General features: G+C 36.4%; 2 protein-coding genes across 2 annotated transcripts; both read left to right on the top strand.

The window, feature by feature from the left end:
- The first annotated feature begins 1,410 nt into the window (after positions 1-1,410).
- On the top strand, positions 1,411-8,569 carry LOC129004249 (COA8 family protein CG14806, mitochondrial-like). Its single transcript, XM_054432739.1, has 3 exons — positions 1,411-1,569; positions 5,450-5,671; positions 8,309-8,569. Exons 1-3 carry the CDS (start codon positions 1,477-1,479, stop codon positions 8,519-8,521), a joined length of 528 nt encoding a protein of 175 aa, XP_054288714.1. The 5' UTR covers positions 1,411-1,476; the 3' UTR covers positions 8,522-8,569.
- A 2,428-nt stretch (positions 8,570-10,997) lies between these two features.
- Positions 10,998-15,285, top strand: LOC129003688 (coiled-coil domain-containing protein 34-like). The gene is made up of 4 exons (XM_054431986.1): positions 10,998-11,009; positions 11,553-11,844; positions 14,572-14,724; positions 15,174-15,285. The coding sequence occupies exons 1-4, from the start codon at positions 10,998-11,000 to the stop codon at positions 15,239-15,241; spliced, it is 525 nt and encodes a 174-aa protein (XP_054287961.1). The 3' UTR covers positions 15,242-15,285.
- Positions 15,286-16,815: the final 1,530 nt, after the last annotated feature.

The raw sequence follows: 16,815 nt of genomic DNA on the forward strand, positions 1-16,815 counted from the left end.
AAGTATAATTCAAAACATCTTGAAATTATAATTAAAAATACCATTATGCACAGATAACGATTAACAACAATATTATTAAGTATCTTGAATGAAATAAAAGGTTTCTTGCCACACAACGAAAGTAAAAATTATGTTTATAGATTAAGGCGAGGCTATTACTCTTCCAACTATTTAAAGTTTATTTTGGCGTGTGTTTCATATTCATTTCAGCCAGGAACTCATTATATTGTGTTGATGTTCAATAATGTCTCTAAACTAAGCTATTAATATTTTACTAAAATACACTTTAATAGCGTCCCTGTAGCAGCAAACATAGGCACTTGTTAAGCTGGATGTTATGTAAATAGATTTAATTGAACATCAAATAAGGCAAATAGAAATTCGCTTAATGTGGAAGTTTGCAGTGGCGGGGGTATTTTTTATTTAATCTCACCGATGTAGGATCCAAGCATTCAAATAAATATTCAAGAAAGCTCTATAAACCACTCAGCTTCTCGATGCCTGAGTTTTACTCTTAACATGCAGCAGAGCAGCAGCAGGGAAGACACGGCCACCACCAAGGTGGCCGTCGGCCGTGAGAGGAGAGCAGCTATGCACTACCCCACAACCGGCCTACCACAGAAAAAAGAGCGGACCAGCCACAGACTACAGAATGAGAATACAGATTGACATACGGGTCGCCGGAAGACTGTCCCCCGGAAAACTACCCCCCCAAGCAGGTTCCTACGTCATATTGACGTCAGAGACCGGGGGGGCAGTTTTCCAGTCATGGACACTCAAATTTAGTTGTCAAACAGTTCTAATCTAACCTAACCTAACCAACCAAACTTGCTGTAACATTTCGAAAATCTGTTTTATATTCACCACATGCCTTTTCTATTATCCAACGGAAGTACTCGAATTAAAATTAAAATTACATATCATGATTTGTCAAGGGGGGTAGTATTCCAGTCGCGGACACGGCTTCCATATTGGTTAGTTAGCAGATTTTGTGACGTCACGTTTCACCTGGGGGGGTAGTTTTCCGGGGGATAGTATTCCGCATCCCCTGACATACAATACATAGGATTAGGATAGGATAGATAAGATAACGATAAACGATAGAGAGCAGAGCAGACGACAAAAATAGTAATGTTGTTATTTGTTATGATTTATTAAAATTAAAAATATTAACTTACTCACGTTATTTTGACCTTCTTCATAGTTTAAGTTGTTAGTTATTGAATATTCAAAAAAATGTGTTTATGATATTAATAACCTACAGTAATTATAGTTATAATCTAAATCTAAATACAATTTGATTTTATAGTATATTACCAACTACCACATTTTAAGTTTTTAACCTAAACCTCACTCAGGTTCAGGTTTACAAAAATCACATGATGTTATGTATGACCAATGTTTCGTTAAATTAAAAGCTGAGTCTGTTATTAATACTATAGAATTTTAGATTTAGCTGAAAGTAAATAACAATCAATGGCTAGTCTTGGAAGTGTTAAAAACCCAGTAAATGTCCGTTCTTTCTCTAATTTCTATGTAACAATCCATGGCAAATATCATCAGCAACAGGTAAGAATATCCAATTTTTACTAAGTTAAATAAATGGACTGAGAACTTGTTTTAACTGATGTTAACCGAGTTACTATTACCATAGACTAACCAACACGTTTTATCTATGCTAGGCTATTACATTACATGATCATACTAATCATGTATTACATATTAATTCCTTGTATATTAGCTAGGCCTATACGTTATTAGCCTATTTTTACATGACAGCTTTTAGCGAATTTCCCTATTGGGAAGTAGGCTAGCTCTAAAGTGGCCGTACATGGCACTGTAAGACCTAGGCCCGGGACCCATTTAATTGGTACTTAAGTATTATACGGAGGCCACCCTTATACAATGCGCTGCGGCGGTTAGGTTTGGTCATCATGAAGCTTGTATGACTTGTCTGGTTCGATTCATAACGAAAGTAGGAAAGTCCTACAAACATATTTATAATAGACCAACCTAACCTAACCACCGCAGCGCGCTGTAAAATAAGTGGCCTCCGTATAATACGTAAGTACCATTTAATTTTTCATTTTGATGTCCCCATAGGCCAAAAACGACATTCGCTAAAATTTGTATATAGCCTAGATGTATTAATATTTGTGTCCGTGAACATGATTTTTCAACTTGAGTAATTTTTGTCCGATTTTGATGAAATTTGGTTCGAAGGTGTAAGGTGGTATGAACTTGAATGAGTTCGCATATCGGCATGATCGAACCATGGGAACGGGGTTTAATGGGGTAAAAATTGGGTTTTCTCATTTTTGACCCTCAAAACAAAGAATTTCCCAATTTCACTCCAGACCTTCTTTAAGAGCGTAAAAAAACAAATAATTCAGTAGGCCTAGCCTATATCAAAGTGTTTTTGTAGCCTACGGTTATTATCTACAGGGTGATTCTCGGTGTGTTGCACGGGACATTCAGACAATTCACTTTTTTATATAAATCAATAAAAATGACTTAAAAGTCTGCTATTGATGTTTAGAGTACTACATTTATGGTCATAGATTGTACATATTGTATAGATGAATAAGTTTCATAACTTTTACTTTTTTTGTGGCAATGGTATTAGAAGCGTGTTGCACGGGACTCGTACGAAGAGCGACATTCACTTACCTAGCTTGTCTACAATTATTTCTGTGAATTCTGAGATAATTTGTTATTGTTAATTTGATGTAGATATTCTCGATGGATTTACTTAACTAATAATGTTTTATAATGGGATTTTTATAAATCGGTTACTGACTTTTTAATCATATTTGATAGGCATGACGTGTGTTGCACGGGACGTGTTGCACGGGACACAAACGTTCTTGGGTGATTATGATAGGGATAATAATAATAAAAAAGAAAATTTATGAACATTTAGGTTTAAATTTGTATGTTGTAACAGGAAAAAACATTTAAACTGAGATTTTATTACATTTTTCTTCAAAAAAGTTATTTAAATGGGGTACTCCTAGGTACAACGTGGTTTTTATTTAGAAATTTCGTATTAAATGTTTTCTCTCTTCAATTAAGTTTGATACAAGTGACACACATAAATTATTAAGTTTATATATTCAATGACATGATCAAAATGGCAAATTATAATTTAGTTAGCCACTGTTTTACTCTTTACCTGAAAATGGCGGGAAAGTGGCTGAAAAGTTCCTGATATGTGGGATGATGTTGAAGAAGTCATATTATGGACTAATGGACCCTCGAGTAAGAACAGATATATGGTATATTTGTGACAACAACTAAGCCTCCAGTTTAAGGAACCATTTACATGGAAGTATTTTGCTACTTCCCATGGAAAGGGAATAGTTGACGGGGTAGGAGGGATAATAAAATCAATTGTTAGAACTTCTGGACGTCATAGAAGAAATAAGTTGCTATGATGGCCTTTTGTTTAAAGGAAGCCGTTTGATTATACCTGATGAAATGAAACTTGAAGTATTACAGAATATTCACCGTCCTCACAAATGTGTTCAAAGTTCAATTAATACAGCACGTGACTATGTATATTGGATTAATATGGAAAGAGATATTGAACAATATGTAGCGAGGTGCAATGTATGCAGTAAATATCAACGAGATAAACCTCAAGATGTGATCCTTCAAGAAACAGTACCAGTGAGGCCTTGGCAGTTCATCGGTGCTGATGTTTTTGAATGTGGAGTTAAAGACTTCTTAGTAGTTGCTGATAGTTACTCAGGATATTTTGAGTGTGAAAGTCTAAGGAACAAAAGTAGCATTACTGTTATTACACACCTAAAAAAGTACTTTGCAACTCATGGTATTCCAGATGAACTAAGAACTGATGGAGGACCATGTTTTGCTTCTATAGAATTCACTAAATTCGTATCCGAATGGAATTTTAATCATAGAATTTCATCTCCTCATTTTCCTAGATCCAATGGGCTGGCGGAGAGGCATGTCCAAGAAGGGAAAAACTTAATTGTCAAGTGTCAAGAAGAACAGTCCGATATTTATCTTGCACTTCTTCATCACCGTAACACACCAAGAGGTAGCCTAGGTTCCCCTTCCCCAGTTCAGCGGCTGATGAGTAGGAGGACAAAGACTCTTCTTCCATCTACGACCGACCAACCACCTTATTCTGATGGTCATAAAGAATGTTTCAAAACAGCTAGAAAAAATTAAAGGCGAGAGAAGCTATACGATGATATGAGGAAGACAGAGCCTGATCAGTTTAAACTCGATGAACCAGTGCTTTTCAGATTCAAACCAAAGTGTTGGTTGAGAGCAAAGATTGTTCAAGTTGGTCCTGAACCACGATCGTACAAAATCCAGACTGGTGATGGACGAGAATACCGAAGAAACTCATGGTTCCTAAGAAGAGACAAGTCATTCAGAATCTCCCATGATGTGAATAAAGGTTAATCGTCCAGGTCAGAAGAACATAGCAATGACTCAGCTCCTGTTGTAAGACGAGGGGAAAGGATTTGAAGAAAACCAAATAAATTTGACTTGTGAAGGAGGGATGACAGTAGTAGCATATGGTAATTGTTCTACATATGTTTTGTGTTATTGTTTTATATTTTGATTGAGATTTTGTTAAATTAGAAATGAACAACCTTTCTTGAGTTCAGTACACTTATTTAATAATTAATCTAATGACAATAGACAATGTTCGTTTGTGTGAATATGTTTTAAAGACTTTATGACGACCTACTAGGAGCGACAACACGGCTTAAGGTTTAACAATGACACCTTGAGTGTTAAAACTGGTCACCATCCAGACGGCCAAGGATTACAGTGTCAACAAAAAGGTATTTAACCTCTAGAATAATATTGTTAAGTAATCCGGAAGGCAACACCTCAAAATTAAATTAAAGTAAACTGTAACAAAACACTATTGTGGGTAGTAGGTAAATGAAGAACTAATAGAGAGCGAGGGAAAGTAAATTTAGAGTTGTGAAAATTCAGCTGATCGGTTTTCCCTCGTTCTAAATTAGAGCTTGGGACACAACTACTTAAAAAAAAAAAACCTACTTTCAGTACGGAGTGATAAAAATAACATCTATTGATAGAGCAATCAGTTAGCATTCTAACGTGTTTACAGTGAAATGTATGTGAGCTCTAATGTGAAGCATATATTTTATTACCTATTTTATGTTTTTAAATGCCATTGGGCTCTTTACCTTTATGTGGTGGAAGTTCCAAACATTCCATGCATTCTGCTCTAAGCAAGTGCATATCTAATTTATCTTACCCCATTTAAAAACCACTAAACCAAATTCCTCTCCCATACCGACATTGTAGTTGTTCAAGGAATAAGTGTTTGGCTATTTAAGAAGATCAAAAGAGATACAAGAGCTTCCTGTGTAAAAAAGAACATAGCCTACTAATCACCCACAATTTTTGTACATTTCTTTTTTTTATTTTGCAGGTCCTTTTACTTAATAGCGCTCATTCATCAACCAAACCAATAACAGAAGACTCCAAATGTGACATGATCGGACCTCCTGACCCTGTATCTAATTTGAGACCAATCAAATTTCATATCCCGGCCAATGAGACGTCAATAGAGAAAAGGTTAAGGTTGAAACGACAGGAAGTTCAACAGTGGAATCAAGACTTTTGGGCGTCACACAATTCAAAATTTGTCAAGGTTAGAAAATGTACATTTTTTAAAAATATGTTTTATGTAGATTACCGTTGAAGGATTATCAGAAGAATTTTCAAAATGAAAACAAACTTCTCAAACTTTTTGCCTTAATTTATTTTTACTCTCTCCCCCAATAAGTTAGCTTATAGTATGGTAAAAGTATTGTTTTTGTCAAAATATCCCTTTTGGGTTTACTTGCACCCTAAAAAGTGGTATTCAAAGTGATGCATCTGTGTGTGTGTGGATGTGTACAGAGCTACAGACCTGTGGTCATATTTCATGCCATTTCGTACGTAGGTCCTATATCCTATATCCTAATCTATAGTATCTCCAGGCGTTTTTTTTCTTCATTTTTTAGAAACGTTTAATATTGCTTACCTAGAAAGCACATAAAATAACGGTAAAATAAGGTTTTCTCAAAAACGGTCTGAACAGTTTTGATTAAAATTTAGTGTAGGCTAATAGCTTTTATAACTGGAAAGAAAACAGTATAACACCCATTGCTGTAAAAACTGTGGTTCAAAAGTTTTTGCGACTTATATAGCCTAAGTTTCCCATAAAATAACTGAAAACATTGGATTGAAAAAAAAAAACAGCTTTTACCGATTTTGTGTAAAATTTAGCTTGCTATGGTCCTTGTAAGTCTGAAAAAAATAGTACAACCCCCAATGCTGTAAAAAGAAAAGATAGGCTAGTTCACAAGTTATTGCAACTTTAATGATTTTCCTCATAAAATATCATACAGTAGTTACCACCACTTTTCCATGATAAGGTTTGTTGACACTTGACAAGCTTTGGGAGAAAGTTTGTGTCAGAATACTGATACAATTTATTTATACATATTACACATTAAGTTTACCCTGCCATTACTTTACTTGATTTTGCTTAATATATGTGCTAAGCCGGGTTACCAAAATTTCCAACCTTTTTCCACAACTAAAAACTCATCATTATGTCCTTGAATAATTTGAATAAATGTTTTTGAAATACACCGGTTTAAGGACTTAAAAGCCAGTTCTAGACATTTTCCTATTGTAAGCGAACAACATTCCGCCAACTCCCCCCCCCCCCCTAATTAAAAACGTATCTGGTAGTTAGTGCCAGATTTTAATAAAATTGCTGCGGCCCTTTTTTTTCTTTTTTTTTTAAAGAGGGCCAGGCTTAACCATGGGATTGCAGCGCAGCTAGAACAGCTTATTGTGCACCCTCATTCACAGGTCCTCATTCTTTGTCAAATCCCAGGTCCTTTGTGAACCGTGAGATCCTTTTGACTATGGTGACCCGTTCTTCCCTTTGATCTCCAGTCGATAGGCCAAGGGATCTCATGCGCAGACCTTAGGGCTGGGCACATAAATATCACGTAGAATGCTGTCTCCTCCTCCTCTCCACATTTCCTACATAAGAGGCTTTCAACTTGAATTCCCATCTTGTGTAAACGTCCACGGAATACCCAATGGCCGCTAATAAAGCCAACCACCTTCCGCAGGGTCTTCCTACTCAGCCCAAGGGCTTCTGCCGCTATCGCACCTGTAGGTGCCTTCAGCATTCTCTTTGACTGTACATTTCCTTCTGTTCTTTCCCAGTTCCTTCGATGTTCTATGACCATCCACTGGCGAACACCTCTCCGTGCTGTGCTGTAAGCCCCTTTTTGCAAATATGTTCACGATATGAACACGATTGCGGGCAACAATCAAGATGTTCCATGATCGTAGGATACATTTGCGATTTCGCAGAAATTGTCACGTGGGTAGCAATGATAATGTTCTGTGATCACGGAAGATGTTCACAATCTCGCCGCGACCGCATATGGCAATGATGATAACCCTGTGATTGTGGGAGATTTTTGTGATTTCACGGTGATCGTAGAGATTGCAGAATTTGATAATTTATCGTAAACACGGGAGATGTTCTTAATTTCTTGAGATTGTGGATGATGATGATCATGTCCCGTTATTGAGGGAGATGGTGATGATTTCGCTGCGATAATGAGGCCGCTCGTATTTAAGGCCTAGGGCTGCAAGTACCCTAAACACTGATGTTATAGTAAGGAATATTTATGGCTAAATGAAAAATATAAGTAAATAAAAGAGCATAGGAGTTTCTGAATCGTAGAAATGTCTGCCGGACGAGTCCATTTTAACAAATGGACATTATTTGTGATTATTGTTATTTGGGAAGAATAATAAATCAAGTAGTGGGAGTATATGTAATGGTCTCTCACCTTTAGATGTACACAATTTACCCCAATTCCTTACTCCTACAACAGTCCTAGTGGGTGATGTAAATAAACTATTACCGTCTATAATTGAATATAGGCTATAACATTTATATATTCAATGCCTCTAGTCTCCTTTAATACTGAACATTGGAGAGCACTTAGGCGCTTCCTTTTGCTTGGCACCCTACGCTACTGCGTACTTTGCTTACCCCTTAAACCGCCCCTGGCTCTTAATAATTGAAACAGTCACTTAGACACAACACTCATTTAGTAGTGATTAATTTCAAATAATTTTTCTATCTGCTAAATTTAATGGTTCAGTTTGTATTGTGCTTCCAAAGAAGTCTTGCAATACTGGTGCATGTTACAACTAAGATGGCACATCATCACCTATGAAGATATCTTACAAGAGTTTGTACCAGGAGAGAAAGGAGTTCATGGCTACCAACCAATCAGAGTCTAGTGAACAGATGTCGGCAGATGAGATGTCAGTGTTCTACAAGGCATTCCTGGACAAGAACTGGCGAACACATCTCGACTACAACGTGGAGTGGTACAAGAAAAACGCTTTCCTTGTCCTGTTGCACATTCAAGTCAAACTGTCTCGGCTAAGAAACACACTCAGCGGAAAATGAAGCTCACCAAAGTTTAGTGTTTAGTTGCAATTAAATGTGATATTACAACATAAATATTTATATATTGATTTTAACCTGCTCACCATATAATCATTATGACTAAAAGGTGTTTTATCGTTTCTAAACAAAATATATCAGTAAAATTAAACATTTGTTTCCAAATTACTAATTTACTAGTGGCTTGTAGGGGCAATAGCCCCTATATACTTCTAGTAATTATTTTGTACAAATTATTAGTCTCATGGGTTACCCTACCTTGAATTATCATTGAACATTTTTGTATATTATAATATGTATACATACCTGCAATGCATTTTGATGTCTGCTCTGATTAAAATAAAAATTGCAAAGGACTGTTCATGCGGTGTGTTTATAATACAAACTAAATCATATTACAACTAAGGAACATGTTTAATAATAATCTTCATGACTATTAATTAAATATATATAAATTTCTTTGATTCACTTAGATATTCACTTAGATAAAACACATAGAGATAATGTCATCCTCCAAATTCTAAAATGCTAATTCTATAACAAAATCTCTCTGGAAACATTTGTTGTACCTATGCCAACTTTTTCGAAGGTTTGGCCTTGCACTTTATTTATAATGTAAATTGAATCCTTGTAAACTTAAATAGCATATTATGATCTGTAGATATTAGTTTTATTTTTGGCATGAAAAATATGTTCCCTTTGGCCCAGCACACACGGTGTGACTGTTTTACAACTTTCGTTGCAAACCAGTTGCGCGTGCAACTGTTTTGAGACCTCGGCAATGTATTGCAGTGGGGAGGCCCACACGACGCAACTGGTTGTATGCGATTTCGAAAAAAGTTTGAAATCAGTCACATACAACCGTGGGCCCGATGTTGCAGTTGCGTTGCAGGCTTCAGTTGCACGAGACCACGGGTGTTTTTGTGGTGTTTGGTGGTATTTTGGTTGAATTTTGACGGCCGTGTGGTATTTTTAGTGTTTATAATTTCCTATCCGAATAGCTCTAGCTGCTACAAACAGCCTAGTACTAACATTCTTGCTCAAATAAGGGTGAACCCAATGCTATCTCAGTACCCTTCGCTGTCTTCGGTATTGATAATAGCTAATGACGTCTTCTTCGTCTGAGTCCGACGTAGTAAGCGCACTTAAGGCCTTAAAACATCGTAACTGCACTAAATTTGCACTCCACTGATTGCACAATAGACTCAACAGTAGTTGTAAAACAGTCACACCGTGTGCAACAGTTGTTGTAAAACAGTCACACCGTGTGCGCTGGGCCTTTGCCTACTCCAGAAATTACTTCAAACTTTACACTTTTTTCAGACATACCTAACACAACCAATCGTACTCCATTGACTAATCCAGACCCTTAAAATTGGGAAAAGGTCTATACATATTACAGTACAGTACATATTACCATATGCTTTAAATAAAGTTAAACTACATGTTTTAAAGTAGGTAAACAAAACAGACATGATCTAAATTCCCATGCTATTTAAATGTGAATTATTTTATTACGTAACAACCTTTTGGTGCATAATTAAGAAAAATGAATAATTTTCCCCAAAATTTCATGCCCAGACCTTTAAAATGAGACCTCTCCCAGCTTTCTACGACCTCCCGTTCGCTCACAATTTCATTTGGGCTTACGGACTTAGATATATAGATTTTAATTATTACGATACTGCAATATTTAGGCATTAAAAACAATATTGACGTTATATAAATTGCATTAATAAGGCTATTGATGCAATCATAAGAGATGTTGCTAACCATTCCCCAATCTAGGCACCTTACATGGGAGTTACTCAACATAGCTCTAAGCTACCTCCGAAGCTATAGATTTAACCGATCAAATGGTTTTAAGTTCAGATTGCTAACTGTGGTGCTACATGTATTTTTCATAAATCATAAATCTTAATTGGTCATCAAATAACAAAGTTACAATTAATAGACCTTGTCAACAATGAAAATGGCGTAAAAAAGGGCCTTAGGTTACTAGATAGTTATTATATTACTAAACACAGCCATTAAAAACCTCAAGACTGACACAGGTACAAAAATCTAATTTTGCACTTGTAGCTACCAACTTGAGTATATCCATAGCATCTATACCAGATACAGGGGACTGGGAAATACGTTGCCTGGTTCTAAGCCTGTTAACTCATTCACTCCTCGGGCACCTATGCTTAGAAATAGCCGGAGTCTAGACCTAATACTGAACCTTTAAAATGCACAATTATTAGTGTCGGTTGGGTCTAAGAATAGGTTGAGGTATTGAAACAAAATATAAGATCTTAAATGAATAGGTTTACATGGTAACAAGTAACCAAAATTCTTACTTCACATATTTTTATTTGGTCAGGGTGTAGACCTAAACCAACATTTACAAAAATAAACTAGTAGTTTTGCACCATACATGACATAACCAAGTATTTGATTTCTACAAAAAGAGTTTATTCAAAATTTGAGAAAAAAAATGTCTGAACAGGTAAGACACAATTGTTATAATCAGAATTACCAGTGTTTCTAAATTCCAACCCGGTGTGGTTTTCCTGAAGAATATTTTATGCTTTAGTCAAGCTCCATAACTGATGAGTTTAGGATGGATGTTAACAAAACTGTCCTGAGGTCCTGGGTTCAAATTCCGCTAAATCACCAATGGATTTTATCTAAGTAATAATGCCGCAACCCCTAGGTCTAGCCTGAAGTAATGTGAAAAACAATTCTGGGCTCGTGACTAGCGTCCTAGGACATAAAAATCTCACACAACCACCCATTAGCACAGCAATTTAGCAAAGTCTTGCATACCTGACCCTTATTTTAAACCTCATTTCTTTGTATGAACATGAAAAGTCAGATCAGTAAGTAAAAAGTAAGGTGAGGCTAAAATTAAAAGTCCAACATATTTTTAGAATATTATTTTGAATTATAAAACTTAACAGAAGAATTTAATGTTACAACAATATGTTGCTACCTGAAATCATAGAATTAATTTTCTACATGTATTATGACAATTTCCCATAAATTTCAGCCTAATTCCATCAATAGATCAAGATCCTTGGTTTTAAACCAGCCCAAAAACAATAGCAATTCCGCAAAATCTGTTGCCTCCGTACCAGGTGACCTCAATGATAATGAACGGACAAAAATACGGGAAGAGGTTTTTCAAAACTGGTTGCAAACTAAGAAACTAGAACAGTTGAGAAAACGGGAACAGGAGGAAAAAATTAAACAGATAGCCTTAGAAGAGAAACAAGTAAAAAGAGAGGCAGCGGAAATTAGCTATGCCATCTGGAAGCACAAGAAAGATGAAGAGAGAAAAGGTATATAATTACTAAGCAATTAAATATTATTTATAACTTAGGGCAAAGTTAGTTTTGAAATGTACTTACTACTTCATAATGCATTTATAGCTGAAATTAATTATTTACTTTTGACGATTGTATTGCAAATGCCTCATTAGTAAAAAAATATACTTCAAAACAAGAAATAAGCAGGATAAAACGGATTATGTACTTAGAACTACTATTTTTGAGTGTTTAGTTCAAAGGCATTGTTTTAGGGGTTTACTAAAGGTAATTGGGCCTGATTGGTTGAGTGGTCCAAACATCTTGTATTAACTTACCAGGAGTTCAACTGTCAATGACAAGAGAGTTATGGGAAAAGCTGAGGCCTCCTAAAACAAATTGTTGCCACACTGAATAGGTATTTTCAATAAACGTGCAGATGTATCCAGCAAAAGTACTTTTTAATTTCAAAATTTTAAGATCATGAAATAAAATCAAGTTTCACATAAACATTTCATTTTCAGCCGATGAATCTCAAAATGTTCATATATAAAAAGGAAATTATCATGGTTTAACTTTGAATCCCCATTGCATTTATTAATAATACAGGGTGCGGCATAAAAACCGATCAATTTTCTGCAGAGCACTGTTCAGCGACAGGTCGTCTGAGAGTGGTGGGCGTAGGTTCGTTGGGAAGCCTACACAAGGCCATTTTTTTTTAGTCATAGAGCTGTGGTCGCTTGAGCTATGTGCGGTTGTTATGGAGTTGTTTTTAAAAAGTATTGAATTCATTCATTGCAACTCAGCGGTATCGGCAGTTTCATGCATTCTTTCAATTGAAATGGAGAAGTTCCGTTGCGTATCACAATAATGCGGTGGGTTACTAGTTTTAGAACAACGGCTTCTGCGTTGAAAAGGAAGCTGAAAGGCTGCCCAAAGTCAGATCAGACGCCAGACAACTAACATTTGATAGAGTTCGTGCTGCTGTGGAAAACAGTCCTCGCAGGCCCGCTCGAAAACCAGCGGCTTGCTGAACATGTCTGACTGCTCAGTTACACGAATTTTGAGGTTAATTTTCATCACTTAATTACAATAATAATCTGTTTAATTGTGATAGGCTATCCATACAGATAATCTTGATGGAACCTCTTCATGTCGACCTAATAAATAAAAGCACGGAACTGCCACTGAGTTGCAATGACTGATTTAGTACCTTTTAAAAACGACTAGATAACAACCGCACGTATCTCATACAACCACTGCTCTATGATTACAAGAAATGGCATCGTATAGGCTATCCAACGAGCCTACTCCCACCACCCTCAGACGGCCTGTCGCTGAACAGTGCGCTGAAGAAAATAGATCAGTTTCTTTGCTGCACCCTGTATAAATACTAGAATGCTATTTTCAAGTTAAAAGAAATAGTACCTATTTATATTGCAAAATGCAAATCAACAGACGCTGTGCTGTCAACCAAAAAATCCTGCCAATGATGACCTTGGACTATTATTGTTATCTGTAAATTTACTGCTGCATCGTAGGGGAGCGAGCTGGCGTAGTGGTTAGAGCGCGGGACTTCAGTCCCTGAGGTCCCGGGCTCGATTTCCGCCAAGTCACCAATGGATTTTATCTAAGTGATAATGCCCCAACCCCTAGGTCTAGTCTGAAGTAATGTGAAAAACAATCCCAGACTCGTGCCTAGCAAAAAAAAGATAAAAAACTGCTGCATTAAGCTTGTGGCCACCCGCAACTAGTTAAAATCTGACACCAGTGTTATCATATTTGACTTCTTCCAGCAATATTCTAGTCGGGTCCCAACCCTATCTGATGAATATTCTTGACATAGTATCTGAAGTTAAAGTCAAATTGACACTCCTGCCAAGCGTGAATCTGGTTCTATGATTAGATTTTTGTGGCCTAACCTAACCGCTATCATTGACTATATATAGTCAATGATGCTATTGAAGTGTATCTTTACTTCAGGAATGTAGATGGAGCAAAGAGCACAGTTTTTACTTGTAGAAAATAAGTGTAAGTGGCGAAGAGATTATGGAGGTCTTTGTTAAAATGTTTACTGTGTTTACAATGTTTTCAATTTATTTAGCAGTTATTAATCAGACTCATTTGAGTCAGTGAATAAAATCAGAGTCAGGGCTGTTTGCAATGTGACTTAACAAGAGTTGCTGAACTGACTTGCGCCCCTATAAGGCTACCAAGGCCAATGATAAGCCCTTATTTTAAACACACTGATCAGCAAACAAAGTTCCCTCCATTTTTATCCCTGCCTTGATGGAAACTAATGAACATCTGCTGCCAGCCTCATTGTGCAAATGTGTACGTCATCCTGTGAACTCTCTAAGCCACCTCAAGCACGTCTGAACACTTCTGCATACATATCTGTCACCTTGCAGGGTATTTCAAAAGGGATTTGTCCCCTTCCCACAGAAGTCTAATCACTGAACGTGATTCATATTTGGCGGTAGTGTTGATTTTGTCTCAAAACGTTTTCAGTTACTATGACGAGAGTGAGGTGTAGGTCATTGCATAGGGGCTTGAGAAATGGTGCCTGATGCTAGTAGTGCATTAACATTGCACTAGTGTAAGATTTTTTGTCGCTAAGGGAGCTCGATGGAGACCTTATTATTAATAATCTATCTAATACAACTAATACTACTTTGGCTTTTTTATTGTCCTCCGTCGACTGTAGGACGGAAGTCCTCCGTTGTTACACTCACTGCAATACAATGCATTGTTACATTTTAGCCAAGGAAATGAAAGAACGACAACTTCGAAATGAGGAACATCAGCAACGTGAGGTTGAACTGAAGAAAACAGTGTCCAGAGAAAAAGTCTCAGAGTGGATGAAGATGGCAAAGTACAAACCTCGACCTGTCCCTAGCAACCTTGGCTTGATAAGTATGTCAGTTTCAATCATGACCATTAAAGTTTTGAAACTATTAACAGAGTTTACTTTAAGAGTATATCAAACTATGCACAGACACAGGTTCAAATTAAATTCACCCGACAGTAAAAAATAATTTTACCCTGAAAAATGTGAGAGGCGTTCTAGTATCTTAAAGTTCCTTTATCTGTTAGATTTTCAGGTTTAGTTTTACCAAATCATAAACCAAAGTTTAATGTAAAATAAAAATAAATATCTTTTCTCGGGTAATATTTTTTGAATGGATAGCTTGTGACAGTTTAATGGTAGACAAATGATACACAAATGCAGAGTAGACTCACATTATTTACTGAATCTTGAAATTTAAAAGATGAAACTATAAAATCAAAACAAATGATTACAGATATAAAAAATAATTAGTTATTAGATAACATTATTAGTTAATTTCAAATGCCTGTTGCAGGTTTAACAGTCACCAACCCCCCGAGCTACTACAATCCTCAACCCTGGGTCAACCCTGAACCTGCATGATTTGAATTGGAAAAATATAAAATTTTATTTGATAACATTTTTAATTTGTATGATTTTTGTACATCAAAGTTTATGATTCTTTTGGTTCAACGTTTGACTAATAGCTTTCTAATAGTCAATGGTTCAACCTAGACTTCCCATCTATATGGACCAGCTGTAGCCAATTTTTTATTAAAAAAGAATATAGTTGTGTGAGCCAGTCACAGAATGCGCCAGTGTCTAAAATTCTATTTTATACCTTACATTTTGTTGCTGACCAGGTTGATGGGTCATAACAGTTGCTATAACTCATCATAAGTCATTCCCTAAGGTTGACTTAATTAAAAAGATTGTGTATTCAGCAGAATTTAGTAGTTTAGATCAACGCAATCTGTAGGTGGCTCATATCAACTACGACAATTTTGATAAAAAATCTGTCTACAAATTTGCCAGTCACAGAATGCGCCAGTGTCTAAAATTCTATTTTATACCTTACATTTTGTTGCTGACCAGGTTGATGGGTCATAACAGTTGCTATAACTATTTTATGAGTGTGTTGAGCATAGTATAAAAAACTCCAAATAACTCCCTCTTGATTTGACACCTCATGATCAGACTCTTATCTTACTAATAATAATATATCTGAAATAAAAGTCTGAACCACAAAAGTAATACAAAAAACACTTTTCACCACACTACGATGTTTTTAGCCATTTTACAAACTTTTATTGGAGGCCGAAAGCTGGGCCCCTACTTATTGCTGACTATGCCAGCTGTCATTTGGGTCCTGAGCAGGTTTTTACATCCCTACCGCCGAAAATCAGCTGCCCACTTACTTTCTTAAAACATTAATGCATATTAAATAGAAATCAGTATAGCAATCAATAGAACACACCATAGCATTGCAATAGAATTATTAAGGTGAATAGGGTATAGTATGGTGGAAAATAGTGTTCATACCATTACCGAAATGGTTTTCGGCTCTAAGTACAAAATATACTATGCCACATTCACATTTCAAAACCACCTATGTGTGCCGAAACTAGTAAAGAGAGCTTTACTAAACCGGCCCTGACCTTGTCAATTCGTAAAACTATAAGTAAATTGTCCAATTAGCACGAGTGGAGTGCCAACAATATTATAGCTTCAAAATGACTGAAAGTGGGGTGATGAAGACAGTACTTATCACAACTCCTTACCAACACTAATGCTAACAAACCCTTTAAGAAGCTATATGATTATGTAGAATAGTCAGGATGGAATTTTGCCGCCGAAATGATCTTCGTGCGGCCGCCGCTTGGTTTGGTTCGATCGTGTGGCGTTCGCGCTACTCTTTCTCTCTAAGCCAATTCTTTGTCTCACTCTCTATCACTCAGTCAGCTGACTTGGCCGCACACTCGCGATAGTAGCGTCTTCGTTACCTAGCAGCCGCCGTGGGAACTATCCAAAATTCAAATATTCCTAAACAGAATTTTTAACAAAGGCATTGCTCTTCTTATAGGGTTTGTAATCATTGCTAATACTACCACACCGTTCAAGCTGCTTCCAATCAACACATTTTTTATGCAAGTATTCTCTCAAAACCTACCTACTAA

Source organism: Macrosteles quadrilineatus, unplaced genomic scaffold (assembly GCF_028750875.1).
Source record: "Macrosteles quadrilineatus isolate MER2022 unplaced genomic scaffold, UCM_ALF_1.0 Scaffold_9__3_contigs__length_116548681, whole genome shotgun sequence".
NCBI lineage: Eukaryota > Metazoa > Arthropoda > Insecta > Hemiptera > Cicadellidae > Macrosteles > Macrosteles quadrilineatus.